Source organism: Carettochelys insculpta, chromosome 9 (genome assembly GCF_033958435.1).
Source record: "Carettochelys insculpta isolate YL-2023 chromosome 9, ASM3395843v1, whole genome shotgun sequence".
NCBI lineage: Eukaryota > Metazoa > Chordata > Testudines > Carettochelyidae > Carettochelys > Carettochelys insculpta.
The window spans coordinates 65,109,964-65,130,717 of NC_134145.1; the positions used below are offsets into that span (position 1 = coordinate 65,109,964).

Genomic DNA, 20,754 nt, shown 5'->3' on the forward strand with positions numbered 1-20,754 from the left:
AGAGTGGTACAACCTGGACCTCTGTAATCTGTCACCCCTTGGACCTGACCGGTGGTGAACCATAAAATTTGCCAAACCAGTAGAGGTAAATATTGTCTAGCACATTACCAGCGCTGCCACTGCTGACTGGGCTCTCAGAAGACATTTAGAGGTAAATTACAGCACAGAACATGGAGAGCCACGACTCGTAGCTGTAAACAAACTTTATGAGACCACAGGAAACTTGACCACAGCCGTGATAAGTGGTCATCCAGCTAACTAAAATCATGCTGGTTTTTATTTTAATTGTAGTGGTGGATGAGAGAATCCTGGAGTAGAGGTTCAGCCTGTACCTGTTACGCTAGGTGGTGTGCAAGCAGACTACACTTCAGATTACTTTTGCATACTTCCTTGCTCAGATTATTGGGGTTTTTATGGGTATATATAGATTTAGAATTGCGGTTGGGTATCTGGATCTTAGCTCACCTGCAAAGTTTGAATAAAAGGAGTTTTTCACTGAGCTGTGGAACAAGCGCTCTTGGAACGTGATCTGACTCTAGTACTTCTAATGTTTGTTTGTGCTTGTAGGTTAGCAAAAGGAGCGTTTGTGATCAGGATGAACTCTGCCCTTCTGCATTGTAAGTGGAGGAGAATAAGATGAAGTCATTTTTATTCCAGTGAAACTTTTCAACTGTCTGCAAGTTCATGACAGTGAATATAAATTAGATGCTGTCCTATACTGCCCTGTCTTACGTTAATATTTATCTGCCCAGTCTAGGATTTACTGTACGGTTCAAATCTGATTACTTCTTCACCAGAGTATGGATGGAAAACACATTTCTAAGTGTGTCGATTTTGCCAGCTTCTGACACGCTTTCAGTCCAAGATGCCTTTACAAATGTTATGCGTGAGCTGTTAATTGATATACCATCGACTTTAACTGGGAAGAAACTGTCACCTGCAGGCAGGGTCCCTATTTTCCTGTCCCTTCAGAGCTGAGTTTCAGCCTGTGCCATGCCGTGCTCTGCTCTGCCCAGCACAGCAGGCAGCTTCACCACCAGCAGCAGTGCAGAAGGGTGGGTGGCAAAAGCATACATTTGCAGAGGCCATGTCTTACAAATCGCCACTGTAGTTCACTCCCATGAGTGGTCGCTCAGGGCAGGACTTACTGTGTGTACCAAGTGAGACTATTTCCCACGTAACAGTTTCCCTTAAAGAAAAATACTTAAACCCTAAACTCAAGGTATAAATAACACATTAAGAAGATCACTAACAGCCCACGAGTCCATGTTAAGGTGCTACCCCCTATGACCCACCTGTGCCCCCGTGCGGGCTCCCTGCCCTGCCGCTGTCCCCACGCTGACCCACCTGTGCCCCCGTGCGAGCTCACTGCCCTGCTATCCCCACGCCGACCCACCTGTGCCCCCGTGCGAGCTCACTGCTCTGCTGTCCCCATGCCGACCGACCTGTGCCCCCCTGCATGTGAGCTCACTGCCCTGCCATCCCCACGCTGACCCACATGTGCCCCCCGTGTGAGCTTGCTGCACTGTGGAGATGAGCTGAGACACGCTTCATCGAGTTCTCATTGCTTCTGGGCTGCAGGCTGGTTGCATCATGCTGTCTTTACATATCAGGGCCGTCAAAACAAAAAAGCAGTCCAGTAGCACTTTAAAGACTAACAAAATAATTTATTAGGTGATGAGCTTTCATGGGACAGACCCACTTCTTCAGACCAGAACAGACTCCATGTTTAAGGCACAGAGAACCAAAAATAGTAATCAAGGTTGGCAAATCAGAAAAATATTACCAAGGTGAGTAAATCAGAGAGCATAGGGGCAGAGGGTGGGGAGTCAAGAATTAGGTAAAGCAAAGTATGTAAAAGAGCCCCTATAATGAGCTAGAAAATTCCCCTCCAGGTTCAAACCATATGTTAATGTGTCAAATTTGAATATGAAAGAGAGTTCAGCAGCCTCTCTTTCCGCACTGTTGTGAAAATTCCTCTTCAGTAAAACACAGACTTTCAAGTCATTAACAGAATGGCCCATTCCATTAAAGTGCTGGCTGACAGGTTTGTGAATCAGGAGTGTTTTTATGTCTGTTTTATGCCGATTAATTTTTTGGCATTTGAAGTCTGTTCTGATTTGTCAACCTTGATTACTATTTTTGGTTCTCTGTGCCTTCAATCTTGAGTGTGCTCTGGTACGGCTATGATCTGAAGAAGTGGGTCTGTCCCATGAAAGCTCATCACCTAATAAATTATTTTGTTGGTCTTTAAAGTGCTAATGGACTGCTTTTTTGTTTTGATAGTACGTGGACTAACACGACTCTCTCTCTGTTATGTATCAGGGCTGTGTGTGACTTTATGGTTGGTCAGATGGAGTCAGTGGTAAATAGACAGAAGCTGCAGGGTTATCTCCTGGTAAGTGTGACCAGGGATTAAGAGGGATGCGAGTGTGTTGGGTTCGTAAGTAAAGCCAAGATGAAACGTGAGGTCTGCAGTCTGAGCACGGTGGGGTGTCAGCTTCGCCTTCCGAGGCCACAGAAACAAGAGCAAGTGACCCAGGAAAAACAAGAAGCCCTGTGGCATCATGTAAAGTAGAAGAACTTTTTGGCGCATAAGCTTTTATGGGCAAAGACACGCTTCATCAGGTACCTCTCGCAGGGCTTCTCATTGCTGTTGTGAGTGCAGACTAACATGGCTACCACCTGGTACTAATGACCCAGGGGTAGCCTGGTGCCCCAAAATCCCGGATTTACTGTGAAGATGATTGCAGCAGACCATACAACACCAGCCAGTGGCCCCTAGGAGTGTCTGTGTCCTCCACGTGGTGCCCGTTGCACGTAGATGGTAGTGAGACTAGGAAGAGCTACCGAGAGGGTATAAAATGGGGTGCCCCCGTGCTCCTGGGGTGCTGAAATACAGGCAGGAAAACAAGTGTTCGCTGCATGGGTACAAGTGGGATGTCTGTGCCGGGAAACCCCGGCAGCTGCTCTGCCCCCGTGGGGATCTGGTGGTGACAGAGCCGATGTCTCTGAGTGGGGCTCCATGTGCGTCTGATGCCAGGTGGAACCCTGGCCCAGGGTTTCTGTGGGCACGAGAAAGTGTAGCTTCAATAAACTTGTACTTTGTTCTCGTTTGCTGCTGTGCTGCCCTGTGCTTCGTGCGTCCCGATGCTCACTCTGAGCCGGGGAGACCACAACCCCCATGGGGTAACAGCCGTACCAAGCTCACTTTAAAGGAGAGGCTGCAATAGCTGCTGGTGGCAGCCAGTGCTCCCGGGGCAGTTTGGGCAGCAGGCTGTGGATATGGACCTGTCCTGGGAAGGGTGCAGGGTGCGTGGTCCCACCTGCGTGTCGGCTCCTGGTTTTTGAGTGACTTGCTGGCGTCTTTGCCTAGGTACTTCTCCTCTGGCGCTTTGCAATAAAAAGGGCTCCCCCAAGCGGGTTCAACGCTGAAGCTGGCCAGGGCACTGGGGAGGGGGCTGCCTGCCTTCAGCTTCCAACACAGGCTGCTGGTGCAGTGTGACGATCCCTTCTGGGCCAGTCCTTGTTCTAGGCCCTGCGTGTGAGATGGAGAGACTGGGGATCAGGAGACCAACCGGCAGAGCAAGGCCTTCGCAGTGAGAATGTGTGTGGTTCTATGCATGCATTTGTGAGCATACAAGAACCTTCCTTTGCCCTCCTGCCAGTGTCTGTAGTGCGAGGGATGGGCAGGTGCGTGGGTGGACGATGCAGGGAGCTCACCTGCCTGTCCCTTGCTCCCCAGTACGAGTTCAAAGCCAAGAACATCAAGAAGAAGAAAGTGACTCTCCTGGTGTCAGTGGATGGGGTGAAGGTGCTTCTGAAGAAGAGGAAGAAGGTGAGAGGCTGATGGTGCCCCCGGGTCCCTGTGCCTGTTGGGGCAGGTCAGGGCTGCGCTGGCTGCAGCAGGCCCTTGGCATGAGCTGGAGGCATGGGGAGGGGCAGAGAAGGTCTGGCTGCGTCCTACCAGTGGCTCCTGCGGCTGGGTGCAGAGCTCTGGCTGGATGTGCTGTGTTGTGGCTGTTGGCAGGGAGCCGGCCCTTTGGCTGGGGCCTAGGGGGCAGTGGGCATGTCCAAGCCCAGCCTGCAGGATCCCCACTGCTGCTTCAGGCTGTATTTCCTGCTACCAGCCCCAGAGGGAGGGGCATTCAAGTCCTAGGCTGCCATGGAGGAGGGGTGGCATTGCCCTTCGCAGAGACCGGGGAGCCTGGCCCCCCGGAGCTACGACAGCGTCTCCCCAGGCGTGCCCGCCTGGGGCGTGCACCTTCTGCATCGTCTCACTGCCTGAGCCAGGAGGTGCTGAACCGGAGCAGTGTCTGCTCAGCTGTGCCCCGCTGGGCAGGCGGGAGTGGGAGACGTGGGCTGCTGCTGACCCCTGCAAGGCCTCACTCTGCAGCCTGGCCCAGAGCCACTCCTGATACTGGTGCAGAGCACCCCAGCAAGTGCCTGTCCCCAGGACCAGCTGCGTAGACCCGGCCGCGCCACGTGCAGTGGGATCCCAGGGCTGGCCGTGTGGTACCTGCTGTGCTATGCGTGGTGGGACCCAGGGCCAGTCGCGTGGTACCTGGCCAATGGCCATGCCATGTGTGGAGGTACCCTAGGGCTGGCTGCACGTTATCTTTCAGAGATCGTGCGCGGTTTCTGCCAGGGGCCTTGGGCTGCACCCCCGGCTGCCTGTCTTGCAGGCTTGCTGCTGGGGGGTCTGTGCCTGGCTCCAGCGGGGTTGGAGGCCCTGGGCATGTTGCCCACAAGCAACCAGGCAGCAGAGAGGTGGGAGCCCCTGTCTCCAGACGAGGGCAGGGCCCAGGGAAAGGCTATGTGCTGACTGCAAAGATGTGGGTGGGCACCAGAGCTGCAGCGAGGTGCCGGGTTCTGCCCCCGGTGCCCTTCCCCGCCCAGCCCAGCCGAGCAGAGAGAGAGTGAGCAGCACAGGCAGGGCTTCGGCCGGGGGCCGACCCTGCACAGAGGAGCTGTGCACAGCATCTAACGGCCTCATTTACAGCTGCCTTCATTGCAGAAAAGAGAGTGGACCTGGGATGACAGCAAGATGCTGGTCATGCAGGATCCCATCTACAGGTAAGAGTCCTCAAGGTGACACCAGCTCCCTGGCCCTGGCACTGCCCAACCAGGGCCCAGCGCTTCCTGCAGCTTCCCGGGCCCTGGAGCTGCCCAGCCAGCGCCCTGGGGTGCAGCGCTGACATAGAGCCCACTGGGTCCCAGACATAGAACCTGGAGGAAACATCTGCAGAACAGGTGCTGGGATTTTAGGCCCTCAAGTTCCCCGAACAGGTGGGTGCATCTGAGCCGGCCCTAGGAGTCGCTGACCCCTTTGAAGGAGCTGGATCTCTGGCAGGGATTGGAGCTGCCCACTGGTGCCCCTCCAGTGCTGGGGCCGGGGGTGGAGTAGCCCTGATCCCATCGGGCCTTCCGCCTGCTGAACAATGTGGCTGAGACCTGGAGCTCCTGCCACCCTGTGGGCCCAGCCTGTGCCCAGGGGGTGTGGTGGGAGGGAAGGACCAGCCCCTGGCTTTCCCCTGCTGAACACCCTCCCGGCCAGCCCTTAGTGTGCAGGGGCAGAGCAGCTGAACCCGGAGCGCCAGGTGCTGTGAAGAGCGGGCCCAGACCCTGGAGGGCTTCCACCCCCTTACAGTGCTGTAGCTGCACTGGCTAAGCTAAGGTGGCAGCTGGCTGGGCGGGGAGCAGGGCTGGGCTGGGCTGGGCTGGGCTAGTGGGGGCACTGGCAGAGCTGGGTGGGGCACAGAGTGAGGCAGTGTGAGTGGGGAAGGTGCAGGGTGCCCACACAGCATGGGGGCCCGTTTGTGTTCCTGCTGTGGGGCCCGGCTGCTCCTCTGTGTGACATGTGGCCCCAGCCAGTGCGGGGCCGGTGCTGGTGGGGGCAGTGGGATGGGCTGGCAGCAGGGGTGGCCGTGCCCACCATCAAGCAGTGGATCAGCTGCACCATCAGTATGGCAAGCACCTGCCGCACCCCGTGCAGATGCTGAGCGCTGCATCCCTCCCACTCCCCCGCAGGATATTCTACGTGTCCCACGACTCCCAGGACCTGAAGATCTTCAGCTACATTGCCAGAGATGGCTCCAGCAATGTCTTCCGGTGTAACGTCTTCAAGTCCAAGAAGAAGGTGTGCGCTGTGGGGCCCTGGGGCAGCGTGGGGCGGGCAGTCTGTGGACTCAAACGTGCCGTGCCCATGGGGTGGTCCTGGGAATGGCTGCTTCTTGGAGTCCCCAGAGTGTCCGGTCTCCCTCCAGGACCTCCACCAGCCCTCTCGGGGGCACAGTCGCTGCCAGGTAAGGCCCATGCAGGGCCTCAGGTGTCCTGCCCAGCCCTGCTGGAGCTGCCACAGCTATGCAAAAGAGCCTCTCTCTGGGCCCCGAGCTGCTGTGCTGTGAGAGGGCTGGTGGGGAGTCCCCTCTCCCAGGCAGCCTGCTGCCCCCAGCCCTGAGCCCCCTGCCGCATGCCACTGTCCCTGTGTGGAATGCAGTCTGCTAGGTGCACCCATGTGGGGTTGAGGTGTTGCGTACCCAACGCCGTTGCGCTCATGGCCATAGCAAGTCAGAGGGACGACACTACGTGGGGGGGCAGGAAGACATGTTCGAGGGTAGGGACAGGGTCCAGAGTGACCTGGACAAATTGGAGGACTGGGCCAAAAGAAATCTGGTGAGGCTCAACAAGGAGAAGTGTAGAGTCCTGTACTTGGGATGGAAGAATCCCAAACATTGTTACAGGCTGGGGACCGACTGGCTAAGTAGCAGTGCGGCAGAAAAGGACCTGGAGATTACGGTGGATGAGAGGCTGGATATGAGTCAACAGGGCGCCCTTGTCGCCAAGAAGGTTAATGGCATATTGGGGTGCATCAGGAGAAGCATTTCCAGCAGTTCTAGGGAAGTTGTTGTTCCCCTCTACTCGACACTGGTGAGGCCACATCTGGGGTATTGTGTCCAGTTTTGGGCCCCCTCCCCGCAGTATAGAAAGGATGTGGCTGCATTGGAGAGGGTTCAGTGGAGGGCAACAAAAATAATTAAGGGGCTGGAGCACAAGGCCTATGAGGAGAGGCTGATGGATTTGGGGCTATTTAGTTTGCAGAAGAGAAGACTGAGGGACAATTTGAGAGCAGCCTTCAGCTCCCCGAGGCGGGGCTCTACAGAGGATGGGGAGAGGCTGTTCTCAGGGGTGCCAGACGGCAGAACAAGGAGCGATGGTCTGAAGTTACAGGAGGGAGGTTTAGGTTGGACATTAGGAAAAACTGTTTCCCCAGGAGGGTGGTGAGGCACTGGAATGTGTTACTGAGAGAGGTGGTGGAATCTCCATCCCTGGAGGTTTTTAAGTCCCGGCTTGACAAAGTGCTGCCTGGGATGATTTGCTTGGGGTTGATGCTGCTTTGGGCAGGGGCTGGACTCAGTGACCCCCTCAGGTCCCTGTCTGCCCTGGGATTCTCTGGCTGCTAGGCTGAGTGGGTGTGGGAGCAGTGACAGAAGCTGTGGCTGCAGCTCCTCTGGAGGGAGCACTTGGGGCTGAAGCTGGACGTGTTCCTAGGCCCATGACGGGGTCCCCGGCCAGAGAGGAGCACTCCCTTACTGCATGGAATGGGGCTGGCTGGGATGCAGGCCTCTGTGGTGCTCTGGGCCCTCCAGCCATCCAGGGCTCGGGCTCAATCCAGGCTAGTCCTGGGGGCCTTATGGGCACAGCCTCCCACGCCATCACTGGCTGCAGTGGTCCCTCGTCATGGCTCCTCTCCTCCCCCCAGAGCCAGGCCATGCGGATTGTGCGCACCGTGGGGCAGGCCTTCGAGGTGTGCCACAAGCTGAGCCTGCAGCACAGCCAGCAGGATGCCGATGGGCGGGAGGACGGTGACAGCGAGGACACGGGCTCCCCAGGTACCCACCGCAGCAGGGTGGGGAGAGGCACAGAAAGTTGTGTGAGAACCTGACAGCCACACTGGGTCTGTCAGACCAAAGGTCCATCCGGCCCAGTGTCCAACAGTGGCCAATGCCAGGTGCCCCAGAGGGAGTGAGCTGAACAGGTAACGATTTCTCTTCTGACAAACAGAGGCCAGGGACAGCATTTGCACCCACCCTGGCGAATAGCTGCTAATGGACCTAACCTCCATGCATTTATCTAGCTCTTTTTTAAGCCCTGTTCTAGTCCTCGCCTTTACCGCCGCCTCTGGCGAGCAGTTCCACAGGCTGACTGCGTGAAGAAGAATTTCCTTGTATTTGTTTCCGAACTGCTGCCCATTCATTTCATTTGGTGTCCTCTAGTTTTTCCTGGTTCCCTTCCTCCCCACCACTCCTACTTTTATATACCTCTGTCACATCCCTCCTTAGTCTCCTCTGGGCAAGTAGGTCGCTCCTTTTCTGTTTGCTGCTGCACTGGCCCTGTCTCTCACGTGTTCCTGCCCCATTCTCCTTTATTCCAGGCCCCCCATGCTCCCTTCCTGCCTCGCTCCCAGTCCCTGCTCCTCTGCCCTGCCCCGCTGCTGGTTCTGACTTCGATACCTGGCTCGCACCCGACTGTCTCTGGCTCTGATTCCTGGCTTGGCACCTGACTCTGTTTCCAGGCCCCCTGACTCTACCCATTAGGCAAGACTACCCATGCCCCAGCCCCTGCAGGCACCTTCTTGGAGCAACAAGCATTGAACCAGGGTCCTGTGGGGCAACATGAAAGGAAAGGAACTGAACATCCCATAGGAGCAACGCTGGCACCGGGGCAGTACGGCACCGCCTCCAGGGGATTTAATCTGAGCGCTCCTTCTGCCACGCAGCATGCGGGCTCTCGCTGGGGTGGTGTGGGCAGCTTGGGCCAGGGGCCCATGGAGTGACGTGCAAGCAGGGCTCCGCTGGCGTGTAAGGGCAGCCCATGACCCTGTTCGAGTGACACATTGCAGCAGGCTCAGGCTAGGGACTCTGCTCCAGTGTGTATGAGGGCTGGGTAACAGCCCCTGGTCCCAGAGAGCCACCACAGGCTTGGGCTTTCTCTCAGGGGCTGGTCGCTAGCCAGCGTTAGGGCCTCGTGGGGCCATGGACGAGGGGGCGGACTGTGAAACGGAGCCCAGGACAGCAAGGCACGCAGCTAGTCTCACAGACTTGTCATAGGTGCTCTGCAAAGCACGTGAGACCTGAGTCCGCCGTGTTGGAGAGCTGGGCTCTGGCCCCAGCTGTGCCCTCGCTGGCCTTAGGAGCCTCCCTGCTCTTTGCCCCCAAAGTGGGCTGAGTCTTGCCTGCCCCGTGGGCGAAGCCAGGGGCTAGGGCTGCACAGAAGTACGGGGGCCCAGGCTGGATGGTCCCTGGCTCAGCCGGAGCGCGCTCTCCCCTCAGCTCCGGGGTTTGGTGCGTGCCCGTAGCTCTGTGCAGACAAGGCTGGGCTGCGTGGCAGGTGCTTCCCGCCCAGAGAGGGGTCTTGTGCACTAGCCAGGCCACCGGCTCCAGTGCTGCTCTTGTCCCCCTCCAGCCTGCTCCCAGGCCCCAGCTGCCCCCGCGCAGGAGACCGACCTGGATGCTGTGCAGGGCCCAGCGCCAGGCGGCAGCAGCCTGGAGTTCAGCCGGGGGGTGACGGACCTGGATGCGGTGGCGAAGGACTCGAGGCGCTGTGCAGACACCGAGGTACGCCAGGCCAGGGGCGGCGGGTGGACTGGGCTGGGGCTCTGCCTGTCGTGGAGCTGCCGCAGCACCGCACCCCAGCTGCGGGTTTGGGGGTGTCTTTGCTTTGTCGTGCCCCCTGCAAGTTGGAGGGTGGCCAAGGCATGTGCTGCTCAGCTCCACAGGTTCCCTAGCAGCCTCCCTGCACTCCAGGAAGCCAAGCAGCACACGCTGCCGCCTCGGGCACCCCGCAACCTGCATGGGGCCCAGCAAGAGCATTGGGAAGAGACGCTTCTCTCTGGGGAGGGGAGGGAAGGGGAGGGGAGGTACGGAGGCTGCGGCTGGCCCTGGGCACCTCCATGCAGGTGTCGGCAGAGGGCTTCGGCCAACCGGGGCTCCTTCAGCCTAGGGGAGGTAGCTTGTGGCTCTGGCCCCAGGTGCGGGGGCGGGGGGAGCCGTGTGGACAGAACTAGGGCCAAGCCGCCTCAAAGGGGAGCTCCACCCGCTGCCCATACAGCCGTGCCCCAAAAGTGGCCTTTATCACCGGGCGTCCCAGCGATGGGGCCGGGGAAGCAGGGCCTGCTGGGGCTGTGAGCTCCACCCAGACTGCCGCAGGGGTGCAGCAGCATAGCCCATCGGGAGCCAGCAGAGTGAGCTGTGGCTGGCATGAAGGGCCAGAGTGCAGCCTCTGTGGCCAGGCCTGCCCGGTAAGGTGCTCTGTGCCTGCTCCAGCTGGCACAATGGTTCCCTGCCTCTCTAGGCCACTGTGCCCTGGAGCCCAGGGCTAAAGCCTCTTGGGGCCCCTCCAGTGCTGGGTCCACCACAACATCAGGCCTGCGCTTGTGACCCCCGATCCCACTGGGTGGAGATACCCACATTGCCGGTGCCCCTGTCCAAACCACTGGGCCAGGGGGAGGGGTGAGCGCACTACAGCTTTGGCAGAGCTGCACCCTGCTCCTGAGGCCCTGGCCGGTCTCCAGCCATCAGTGCCCTTCGCCCAGCCCCAGCTCCCGGAGGCTGTGAGTGCGCGAGAGCCTCCAGCCTTTGCCCCGAAGCAGGTGCTTGGGCCTTCGGGTGGCAGGAGGAAGTGGGGACCCAGCCCCCACGCCAGAAGAGGAAGGAAGGAGAGCTGCCCCTGCCCCCCGCACGCCAAGGCACCTGCCAGCAGGGCTGTGAGCAGAGGTGCTGTCTCTGACTCCGCCTGCCCCATGATGTGCCCCTGGCTTTGGGGCGTGCTGCGTCAGGCGCTGGCTCACCGTGCGGGTGACCCTGGCAGAGCACATTGTGCTCGGGGCCCTTTGGCGGGGGCAAGGTGGCACTGTGTGCACCTGCTGGGGCAGAGAAGAGTCGCCACAGCCCTGCGGCAGGACCAGCTGGCAGGGAGAGTCAGCACCTCGGCGATTCGGGCTGTCGCCTTGTGCTGCCCCGGCTGCGGGCAGCTCACACTGGGCAGCACAGCGCTGCTGCCAAGAAGCGCTGCAGCCGGACGAGGCCGGGCTGGACTGGGCTGGGGCTCCCTGCAGCCGGGATGGGGCTGATGAGCACGGCCAAGGAGCAGGCCCCCAGCTCGCGCTGCAGCCTGACGGAGCTGGACTGGGCTGGGGCTCCCTGCAGCCGGGATGGGGGTGATGAGCACGGCCAAGGAGCAGGCCCCCAGCTCGCGCTGCAGCCTGACGGAGCTGGACTGGGCTGGGGCTCCCTGCAGCCGGGCTGGCCCGGCCCGAGTGCCCGGGATGGGGGTGATGAGCATTAGCTGACAGCTGCAGCACTGTGGTTCCAGGGCCTGCAACGTGCGCGTGTGGTGGTAACTCTCACACGCAGCACGTGTGGCTGGCGTGCACAGCTGTGGCAGTGAGGTGCCCGTACCTCGTGTGGCTCTGAGCGACGGTCCCTGCCCCACAGAGCTCACAACAGCTGCAGACGGCCAGGCTAGGGAGCACGAGCAGCAAGACGCCAGCCAGCCTGTCCTGCAGGGCTGCCCACTCGGAGGCGACTGGCGAGTCTGCCGCGTCCCCGGACCACCGCTCAGCCCAGCTCAGGCTTTGCTCTTCTCTCCTTTCCAGGGCTCCCTCCACCCACAGAGCATCCTGACTGCATCACCCAAGCTGCTGCTGCCCTCCTCTGCCCAGCTGCCGGACCTGGGGACCCCCCTCTCCGCTCACCACCAAATGCAGCTTCTCCGGCAGCTTCTGCAGCAGCAGACGCAGCAGACGCAAGTGGCTGTGGCCCAGGTGCCGCCAGGGTGGTTCTCAGTGCCCTGGCGCGCTGGCACTCGGCAGGGGGGCCATGTGTGGGGCTGGGGACAGGGGAGGGACAGGCCGGGAATGGCAGAGCATGGAGGCCAAGTTGAGCTGCTGGGCCTTGGCGTGGGGCGAGGAGGGACAGCTCAGTGGTTTGAGCATTGGCCTGCTGAACCCAGGGATGAGAGTTCAACCCTTGAGGGGGCCATGTAGGGGCCAGGGGCAAATAGATTTAAAAAAAATCTGTTGGGGATGGTGCTTGGTGCTGCGTGAGGGCAGAGGGCTGGACTCGATGACCTCCCGAAGTCCGTCCCAGCTCTGTGAGGTGGGGCCTGCAGCAGAACAGAGGTGGTGGGAGAGCAGCTGTGGGTTATGGTGAGGCAGGAGGGCTCTGTGTGGGCAGGGACCCAGCGCCAGGTCTGAGCTTAGCTACGGCTGGGGGAGTGGGGTGTTGGGTGACAGGAAGGCGAGAGCCAGAGATGACTCCAAGTCGGGGAGGGGGTGGAGCAGGGACAGCTGGGGTGAGGGGGAGCTGGCAAGTCAGGCTGGGCCATGGGTAAGTGTGAGGAGAGGCAGCTGGGAGGAGACAGGCAGAGGTTTGGGACTGGATGGAAGGAGCTGTCTGCTGGGCTGCGACAAGGCCCTGGGCTGGCCCCTGGAGCATGGCTGAGCAGCTCGGCGGTGCAGCCAGGCCAGGCGGGGCTGTTGTGGAGCAGGTCTACACTTCTCTAAGCTGAGGCGAGTGGGGGCCCACTGCTGGGGGGGACCCACTCCAGATCTCAGTGGGTCTGTCTCCATAGCACTCACAGCCCCATAGCTGGCCTGTGCCCACTGCCATGGGTTGCAGGCCAGGCAAAGGGTGGGTAACTGCCGTGTGGAAACCCTGGTCTTGGGCTGGAGGACCCGGCAGGGCCAGAGGGGCCTGGATCCCTGCAGCAGCGACCAGCAGTTCCAGCAGAAGCGCTCGGGCCAGTCTCCACACAGCCTCGCAGGGCGTCCCCAGAGCGTCCTCTGTCCCGCGGCTGGCGCCCTGGTGGGAAGCAGCAGGTCTCTGTGCTGGAGGCGGTAGAGAAAGGGGACAGAGGCTAGCATGCCCCCCTCACCCTCCCATGCTGCTCTGTGGCTGCAGGGTCCTGGGGATGGACTTCCCAGCTCTCTGGGCCAAGGTTGGAAGGGCTCTGGGGGTTCAGGACTTCCAGAGACCAGTGTAAATCTCTGCTGACTTGCTGGCTCAGGGCAGCTCCCAGAGAAGATAGGACTTGGCCTGAGCTCCTGCTCTGCTGGCAGCCGCTGCTGTGCCTGGCTAGGGAGGGGCATCTGGTGGCGTTGCAGGCTGGGGCTGCCCTGCCCACGCTCACTGCAGCAGCAGCTGGAGCTCGGCTGGGAGCGCCTGCAAGGCATGCACCCACTCACTGTGCCTTTCCACCCCGCAGGTTCACTTGCTGAAGGACCAGCTGGCCGCAGAGGCAGCCGCGCGGCTGGAGGCCCAGGCACGTGTGCACCAGCTCCTGCTGCAGAACAAGGACATGCTGCAGCACATCTCGCTGCTGGTCAGGCAGGTGCAGGAGCTGGAGCTGAAGCTGTCAGGAAGCAACGCCAGTAAGAGCTCCTTCCCTGGCCAGCTCAGCTGGGGACCCGGGGTCACAGCTGCTGGCCCGCTGCTGCCCGCCCGGGCACCCCTTCCCTTCTCCCCCTCCGGTGGGTGCCCCAGCGTGCCCCTGTGAGCGCCAGAGGAGGGGTTGCCGCAGAGCCATGCGCGACAGCCTGGGCTGAGCACTGCCCGTGGCTGGGGTGGGTCGGCCAGACAGCTCAGCTCAGCCCAGCTCCCCGGTGTCGGCCCAGACTCAGGGCCCGGCTCCAGCCTGCAGTGACCCCCACGGCAGCTATGCCTTCTGCTGGACCCCCTCCCCGCACCTTGGTTCAGCTCCTGTCTGACGGGTCCTGCGGGCAGGGTGGACATGAGGCCACTGGCCCTGGGCAGAGCTGTGCCGGGCGGCTCCCTCCGGCCCACGTGAGGAATCTGATGCCCGGGCCCTGCCCGCTCACTCTGCCCCTTCTCTTGCAGTGGGCTCCCAGGACAGTCTGCTGGAGATCAGCTACCGCTCCAGTGCCCTGCCAGTGCTGTGCCAGCCCACCACCCCCAAGCCCACGGAGCTGCACCTGCCGCTGCTGGGCCATGGCCCTGACTCCGCCCCGGCCCTGGGCAGCCCCATAGGTAGGCGTGACTGCTTGGCGAAGCTGGAGTACCTCAGCTTCCCGCCCGGCGCCGGGCTCCCCTCCAAACCGCTCCTGGGCAGCCTGGAGCTCATCAAGTTCGGCGAGTCAGGCATCGCCTCGGAGTACGAGTCCAACACGGACGAGAGCGAGGAGTGCGACCTGTGGTCCCCGGGGGAGCCGCCGCGCCTGCTCAGCGTCCGGCTGGCTGAGGGCCCGGGGGACAGCCTGGGGGATGAGATTGCTGTCTAGGTGGTGTCTGTGTCTGGCCCAAGCCAGGGAGGGGACGGCCCAGGGAGGGCAGTGGCTGCTGGGGGCGAGGGCTTTAGGCAGCGTAGGCGATAAAATCTCCCTCTCCAGCCTGTTACAGGACAAAGCCAGGGCTCCGGATGGGCAGCCCATGCCATCCCCACAGGCTGTCCGAGCGCGCCCCACCAGGAGGGGCTGAGTGAGCCTGGCCAGGCGTGTGTGTCTCGCCCCCCAGCACCCAGCACAGCCTGGATGCGGCTGCCTGGCCATGGCATCAGTTTCCTTCTCTCTGATGGTGTCGTTAGCCATAGCATCTGTCACCCTTCTCTGGGTGCGACAAGGCCCTTGGCCCTGTGGCGAGGCGTCCTGAGGCTGGGTGTCGACACTGGGCACAAAGCAGCGTTTCCCTTGGGCAGTGCTAGGTTCATTGCAGGGCAGCAGCTGCGTGCCTCCCCCGGGTCTCCGAGCCCCTGGCCTGCTCGTCCCAGAGACTCTTGCTCTGTCACCCGCTTCCAGGCACAGCTGGCTGCTGCTCACGGCTCAGCCGAAGGGAGTCAGTGTGAGACCAAGGCCCCCACATCTTCCAGCTTGTCTGTCTCCTCTGATGGTGCCTCTCTGCCTTAGGCCCCTTCGATTCCCAGGGCCCAGCCCTGACTTCGCAGGAGCTCCCCAGTGGGTGTAGCAGCTCCTTGTTCTCCCGGCGGAGCAGTCTCTGCCAGCCCTGCATTCAGGCCAGGGCCTGCGGGGCCCAGGCCAGGCTGTTGCCTACTGCACAGCTGGGCAGGGAGGCGCTAAGCCTCTGGGAATGGAACCTGCGTCTCCCAAGATGGTGCCCGGCCCGCCAGGCCAGCCTGGCTCTTCACAGCACTGTAGGGGTGGCAGGGGTCAGTCTCCATGCCAGGCCTGTGCCACGGTTGTGCACTGCTGCTGAGTGCCAGCCTGGGCCACAGTCGGGGCCTGTCTCAGCCCCTGCAGCGATGGACTCGCAGCTCGGCCCTGCCTGAGTGCCTTGCCCTGCCCTTGTGGCAGCACTGGCTCTGCGACTGCACCAGCCCTTCCCCTTGCTCAGCTAAGGCTCATGGCCCCTCCTAGCATGAGTCACCGCTGCTGGCGCCCTGGGCCTGTGCAGGGAGGGGAGAGCAATCCTAGCAGCCGTGCTAGCCGCTGCCGCCTCAGACTTGCCCCTGACCCAAGCACTCCTGGGGAAGTGAAATGCCAAAGCAGCATCAGTGCCGTGCTGGAGTCAGGAAGTCCCACAGACCAGGGAGCCAAACCCCTCGGTGGCACGTGGCCCTTGGTGTCCCGCAGGCTCACGTCGCGCTCTGGGCAGGTCGGCTGCCCTCGTGCCTTGGCAGACAGGCAGCTTCCTCCTGTTGCTCCTGAGCTGTCTGGTAGCTCCCCCGGCTGGGTCTGTGCTGCCGAGGAGGCTTTTCTGATGGGCCAGGATGTCCCGGGAGTGCCCAGGGGCCGCGTTCACGTGCAGGGGGATGGGAGGCGGGAACGAGCAGGGAGACTGAGCAGGCCAGTCAGGGTGTCTGTGTGGATCACTGATCTGAGAAGGCAGCGGGAGCTTGTTCATTAGGGTGCACTGGGCTGCTGGGGCACTCGGCCGGACGGGGTCAGGCCTTTCGTGGCTGCTGGGGCACTCGGCCGGACGGGGTCAGGCCTTTCGTGGCTGCTGGGGCACTCGGCCGGACGGGGTCAGGCCTTTCGTGGCTGCTGTGCCCTGAAGAGCTGGCAGACTGGCAAGAGGAGAGCAGGAGGCAGGCGGGTAGCACAGGGCACCAGACAGGAGCAAAGAGGCAGGGGAGGGGCCCAGCAGTGCCCTGCCCCCCATCCGTAGTCCTGAGTTCCTCTGACCTACCGCAGCTAGAACTGTCCAGGGGCTGCAGCTGCCTGGCCGGGTGCTGTACTAAGAGCCCAGCGCAGCCTCCCCCTCCCCACCGGCACCCTCCCAGCCACGGGCTTTGGTGCGGGCTAGGGAGCAGCGGCTTCTGGAGCCTGTCCTGGCAGGGAGAGTGCGGGGAGCGGGGACCTGGCTCAGCCGCCGTGGGGGGACGAGGGGTGAGCTCCTCGGGCAGCAGCTGGTGGGCTCCAGGCACATGTGGCAGTGACAAAGGAAGTGGGGCTGTGAGGTGTGTACAGGGTGAGAGTCACGGAGGCAGCTGGGAGGAGTGCCGGGCATGGAGGGAGCTGCAGTGGGATGGCGGGGGGCCGGGGATGGAGGAGGGCGGGGTGCCGGCCACGGAGGGAGCTGGGGGCGGAGGAGGGAGGGATGCCGGGCACGGAGGGAGCTGGGGGCGGAGGAGGGAGGGGTGCTGGGCACGGAGGGAGCTGGGGGCGGAGGAGGGCGGGGTGCCGGCCACGGAGGGAGCTGGGGGCGGAGGAGGGCGGGGTGCTGGCGGAGGAGGGAGAGGTGCTGGGCATGGAGGGAGCTGGGGGCGGAGGAGGGCGGGGTGCTGGCGGAGGAGGGAGAGGTGCTGGGCATGGAGGGAGCTGGGGGCGGAGGAGGGCGGGGTGCCGGCCATGGAGGGAGCTGGGGGCGGAGGAGGGAGAGGTGCCGGCCATGGAGGGAGCTGGGGATGGAGGAGGGCGTGGTGCTGGCGGAGGAGGGAGAGGTGCTGGGCATGGAGGGAGCTGGGGGCGGAGGAGAGCGGGGTGCTGGCCATGGGTGGGGCTGGGGCTGGAGGAGGGCGGGGTGCCGGGCACGGAGGGAGCTGGGGATGGAGGAGGGCAGGAGCCGGCGATGGAGGGATCTGGGGATGGAGGAGGGCAGGGTGCCAGGCATAGAGGGAGCTGGGGGTGGAGGAGGGCAGGGTGCCGGCGATGGAGGGACCTGGGGCCAGGGTGCCAGCCACGGCGGGAGCTGGGGGCGGAGGAGGGCGGGGTGCCGGCCACGGCGGGAGCTGGGGGCGGAGGAGGGCGGGGTGTCGGCCACGGAGGGAGCTGGGAGCGGAGGAGGGCGGGGTGCAGGCGATGGAGGGACCTGGGGGCAGGATGCTGGCTGTGGAACAGAGCTGGAGGTGAAGGCAGGACAATAGCCGCTAGCCACGGACAGCTCCAGCCAGCCAGTAGCCATTGAGTGGCTCTCCCTGCCCTTTGCTGAGACTGATGGTTGCTGCCCCAGACCTGAGGTGACCTAAGGCAGGAGCCAACCTTCCCTCTGCTCCCCAAGGAGGTGGGTGGTGGGGAACTAATTCTTCTCTTCCCCTTCTGCCCCCACTACACCTCTGATCTCTCTCCTGGCCAGCGCCGTGCAGCGTCCAGAGGCACCTGTGGGAATGCTGCCTGAGCAGGATCCCCACGCTGGGCAGTAGAAGCACCAAAGAGCAGCCTGTGAGCTGCTGCTCTATGGGTTCAATGGGATGGGGGGTGCTGGGATGAAGGGCCCCCGAGAGGCAGGAGGGCGGGCGGTGGGGCAGGCTGGAAGGTGGCCCCATGAGCGGGCAGTGAGGGTGGCAGGCAGCAGTGCAGGGGGGCAGTGGGGGGCAGGCAGCAGTGCAGGCAGGTGGGGGGGCTGGCAGGTGGCAGTGCAGGCGGGGGGCTGGGGAGCGGCAGTGCAGGCAGGCAGGGGGGCAGCGGCTGGCGGGGCTGGAGGAGGACTTGGCTCGGGAATGCTCATGCAGGGGAGGCTGGGGCATGAATAAGGCAGGAGTCAGGTAGAACTGGCTGACATGAGGGAGAAGTGGGCCGGGGGGATGGGTGGATGTGTGGCAGGATCAGTCCTGTTCCCCTCTCCTCTCCTGACCCCAGGCCTGTGCTCCCTGGCTCAGGCCTGCTCTGCACCAGCCTGAGCAGGCAACAATGGTCGTCGTTGGGGCAGGGGTCCTAGGGAGAGGGCGGTGTGCTGGGCATGGCTTCCCGGAGCCCTGGCACTGGGACGCCCTGCAGGGATTAGGTGCCAGCAGGCTCCCTTTCCCTGCTTCCAGTGCCTCCCTTTCTTCTCTATCTGCTCTGCTTCTGCTCGGGTGGGGGTGGTCCGTGGGGCCCAGGGCAGCCCTTGTGCAGGCTGGTGCGCCTGGGTGGTGGCCAGGCCAGGAGCAAGCTGAAGACAGAGGTGTGAAGGGGCATTGCTGGGAGGCCCCAGTGTGCATCTCAGAGGCAGGGCTGCCCCCGTCTGCACCCTGCGGCACTCTGGGCCATTGATGCTGCAGTGGCGAACTCTCCTCTGCCCCCCTTTGCTGCCCAGGATCCTGCCCTGCAGCCCCACACCAGTGGTGGGGTCTTGGTGTGGGAGCCCCAGAGCTGCCTTTTTCTCCTTTCCTTTCCTACAGCTGTTGTGCTACTAACCGTAGAGTCAGTGGCTCTGGGCAGCCAGTCTGTCAATGTAAGTGCACTTAACCCGGGGAGGTGGAGTCTGTTGGCTTTTGCTAAATAAATCTTTCTATTTCTCGAGCTCTGTCGTTTCTTCTGTCTCTGTCTCTGATCTCTCCTTCCCCTCTTGAGCTGTAGGGCCGGGAAGCCCCCCTGTGGGGAGTCGTTCACCCGCTGAGCCGGGGGCACAGCAACTCCCCTGGCTCAGCCCTGGTGCGCTGCCAGCAGTGCAGCCTGTCCCCACAGAGCAGCGCCTGGTAGCTGGACCTGGTCCCCGGGGCACTGCCGAAGCCACCAGCTGCTTGTCAGAGGTGTTCGCCCTCCCAGACTACTGGAGGGACAGCAGCACCCCACCCCATCAGCCCGGTGCAGCAGAAGGGCTGGCTGCAGGCTGGTGGTCTCTGCCCATGTGAGTGTACAACCTATGGGGGCCCAGCTCTCACCCAGGGTCCGGACAGCACCTGGTGCGGTGTGGATCCAGTCTTTCGGCATGGTTACAACTGCCGGAACAATAGGACTCTATTTCCTGTGGGGCTTCTGCAGTACAGATTGAATTTCTCTAATCCAGAACTTTCTCATCCAGCACCATCCATAATCTGGCATGATTGTAGTTAGCCAGACAAGCACTTATCATGGGTGTGGCCAAGTTTCCCATGGTCCCATAAAGTTGTTTCCAGCCACCAGGCCTGGCTCGCAGTGTTCTGTGCTGTTATTGAGCTGTAATTTACCTCTAAATGTCTTCTGAGAGCCCAGTCAGCAGGGGCAGTGCTGGTAATATGCTAGATGATATTGACCTCCCATTGTCTTGCACTGGTCAGGTCCCAAAGGTGCCGGGCGAGAGGTTCAATCTGTACTAACTACACATAGCCGAGAGCAGCCCTAATGAAGCAGTTTTTGTAAGATTTCCCTCCGTCCCTTGCCCCTGGGAATGGATTCCTGTCTGGTCCCCCTCTGCTTGCTGCTCTCAGATGCTGCAGGCTGTGGGAAGGAGCCCCCCCATCCACCCCCTGCTGGCGTGGACCCCTGGGACTCTGGGCTGGAGCTGCAGTCACAGAAGGTGACTGGGCTGGATCCTTACTCTGGTACATCCCCCAGCAGATGCCAGGGAAAGCGGGGTTCACCTGGTGCTTTCCGCACTGGCAATCTGAAGAGCTGGGTCTGTGGACCAGGCACTAACGGGGTCTGGAGGGGCATGGAGCAGCATCCCAGCGTGGTGGCGGCAACCTGCGAGGTCCCCTCTCTGCCGAGAGCTGGTCTGAGGAGAGGTTGCCATGAGTACCTCCTGCACTGGCCCTGCCCCTGGGCCAGGCATGGTCCACCAGCACGTGGGGCTCTGGGCTGACCCATGTGCAGGTGGGGGCTCATGTTCTCATGGCTCAGTGGGGTGAGCTACATGTCCCCTCCGGTGCTAGTCACAGGGACTGAGCCCTGCCAGAGCCCCAGCTAGGGAGCTGCAGCTGCTCAGGAAAAGCTAATGGGCCAATGTTGTAAAAGGGTAAAGGGGGTAGCCCCTGGGCCCCTCAGCGTGACCTTGGTCCTGGGTAAGGTGAGGGAGTCACTGGTACAGGTCATGTTTGCCGGTTTAGGGAAAGCGGATAGTGTCAGACACCTTGTTCGCCGTGAGGGGACGGGCGTGGTGGTGCTGACTGAATTGACTTAGATGGCTGTGAGGTGTCCTGAACTGCACCCAGTGGTGGTTAACAAGTGTGGGGTGGGGCAGATATGAAAGTCAGCTGGCACAGGTGAAATGCGTTAAATGCTGGCTGCCTGCTGGGTCTCCAAGTGTAAACAGGGAGTCCGCCCGAGCGGGGGCATGTCCTGCACTAGCCTTCCCCTGGGCGACCTGGAGGAACCCACAGACTCATCCCTCATGAGTTTGCAGCCGGAGCAGAAATGGGGAGGGGCAGGGTGGTGAGTCCGGACGTGTGCGGCACAACCTGGGACGCTGGCCCCAAGCACGCAGCCTGCATTTCACTGGGGCGAGAGTGAGCGAACGCCACGGGGGCCAAAGCGCGGTGGGCATGCAGACAGGCCGGGGACTCGGCCATGGGGAGCAGGACAGAGTGGGTAATGAGGTCCCAGTGCAAGGTGGGGCTGAAAAGACTGTGGTGACCTTGGGCTACGTGAACAGGATTTGAGCAGAG

At 61.8% G+C, this 20,754-nt stretch overlaps 1 protein-coding gene across 11 annotated transcripts in view; it reads left to right on the forward strand.

The window, feature by feature from the left end:
- The window catches only part of NOS1AP (nitric oxide synthase 1 adaptor protein), a 61,974-nt gene that overhangs the window by 31,586 nt on the left and 9,634 nt on the right, over positions 1-20,754 (forward strand). For 4 of the 11 annotated variants that reach the window (XM_075002858.1, XM_075002860.1, XM_075002863.1 and 1 more), the window contains exons 3-10: positions 3,746-3,838; positions 5,003-5,076; positions 6,031-6,139; positions 7,763-7,892; positions 9,466-9,617; positions 11,657-11,824; positions 13,267-13,432; positions 13,899-14,048. In XM_075002858.1, the coding sequence (XP_074858959.1) occupies positions 3,746-3,838; positions 5,003-5,076; positions 6,031-6,139; positions 7,763-7,892; positions 9,466-9,617; positions 11,657-11,824; positions 13,267-13,432; positions 13,899-14,048 (1,042 nt within the window). Of the gene's footprint in view, positions 1-567; positions 618-2,325; positions 2,399-3,745; positions 3,839-5,002; positions 5,077-6,030; positions 6,140-7,762; positions 7,893-9,465; positions 9,618-11,656; positions 11,825-13,266; positions 13,433-13,898; positions 16,452-20,754 lie in introns of those variants that run through there. The other 7 variants (XM_075002859.1, XM_075002866.1, XM_075002867.1 and 4 more) reach the window with 6 other exon arrangements.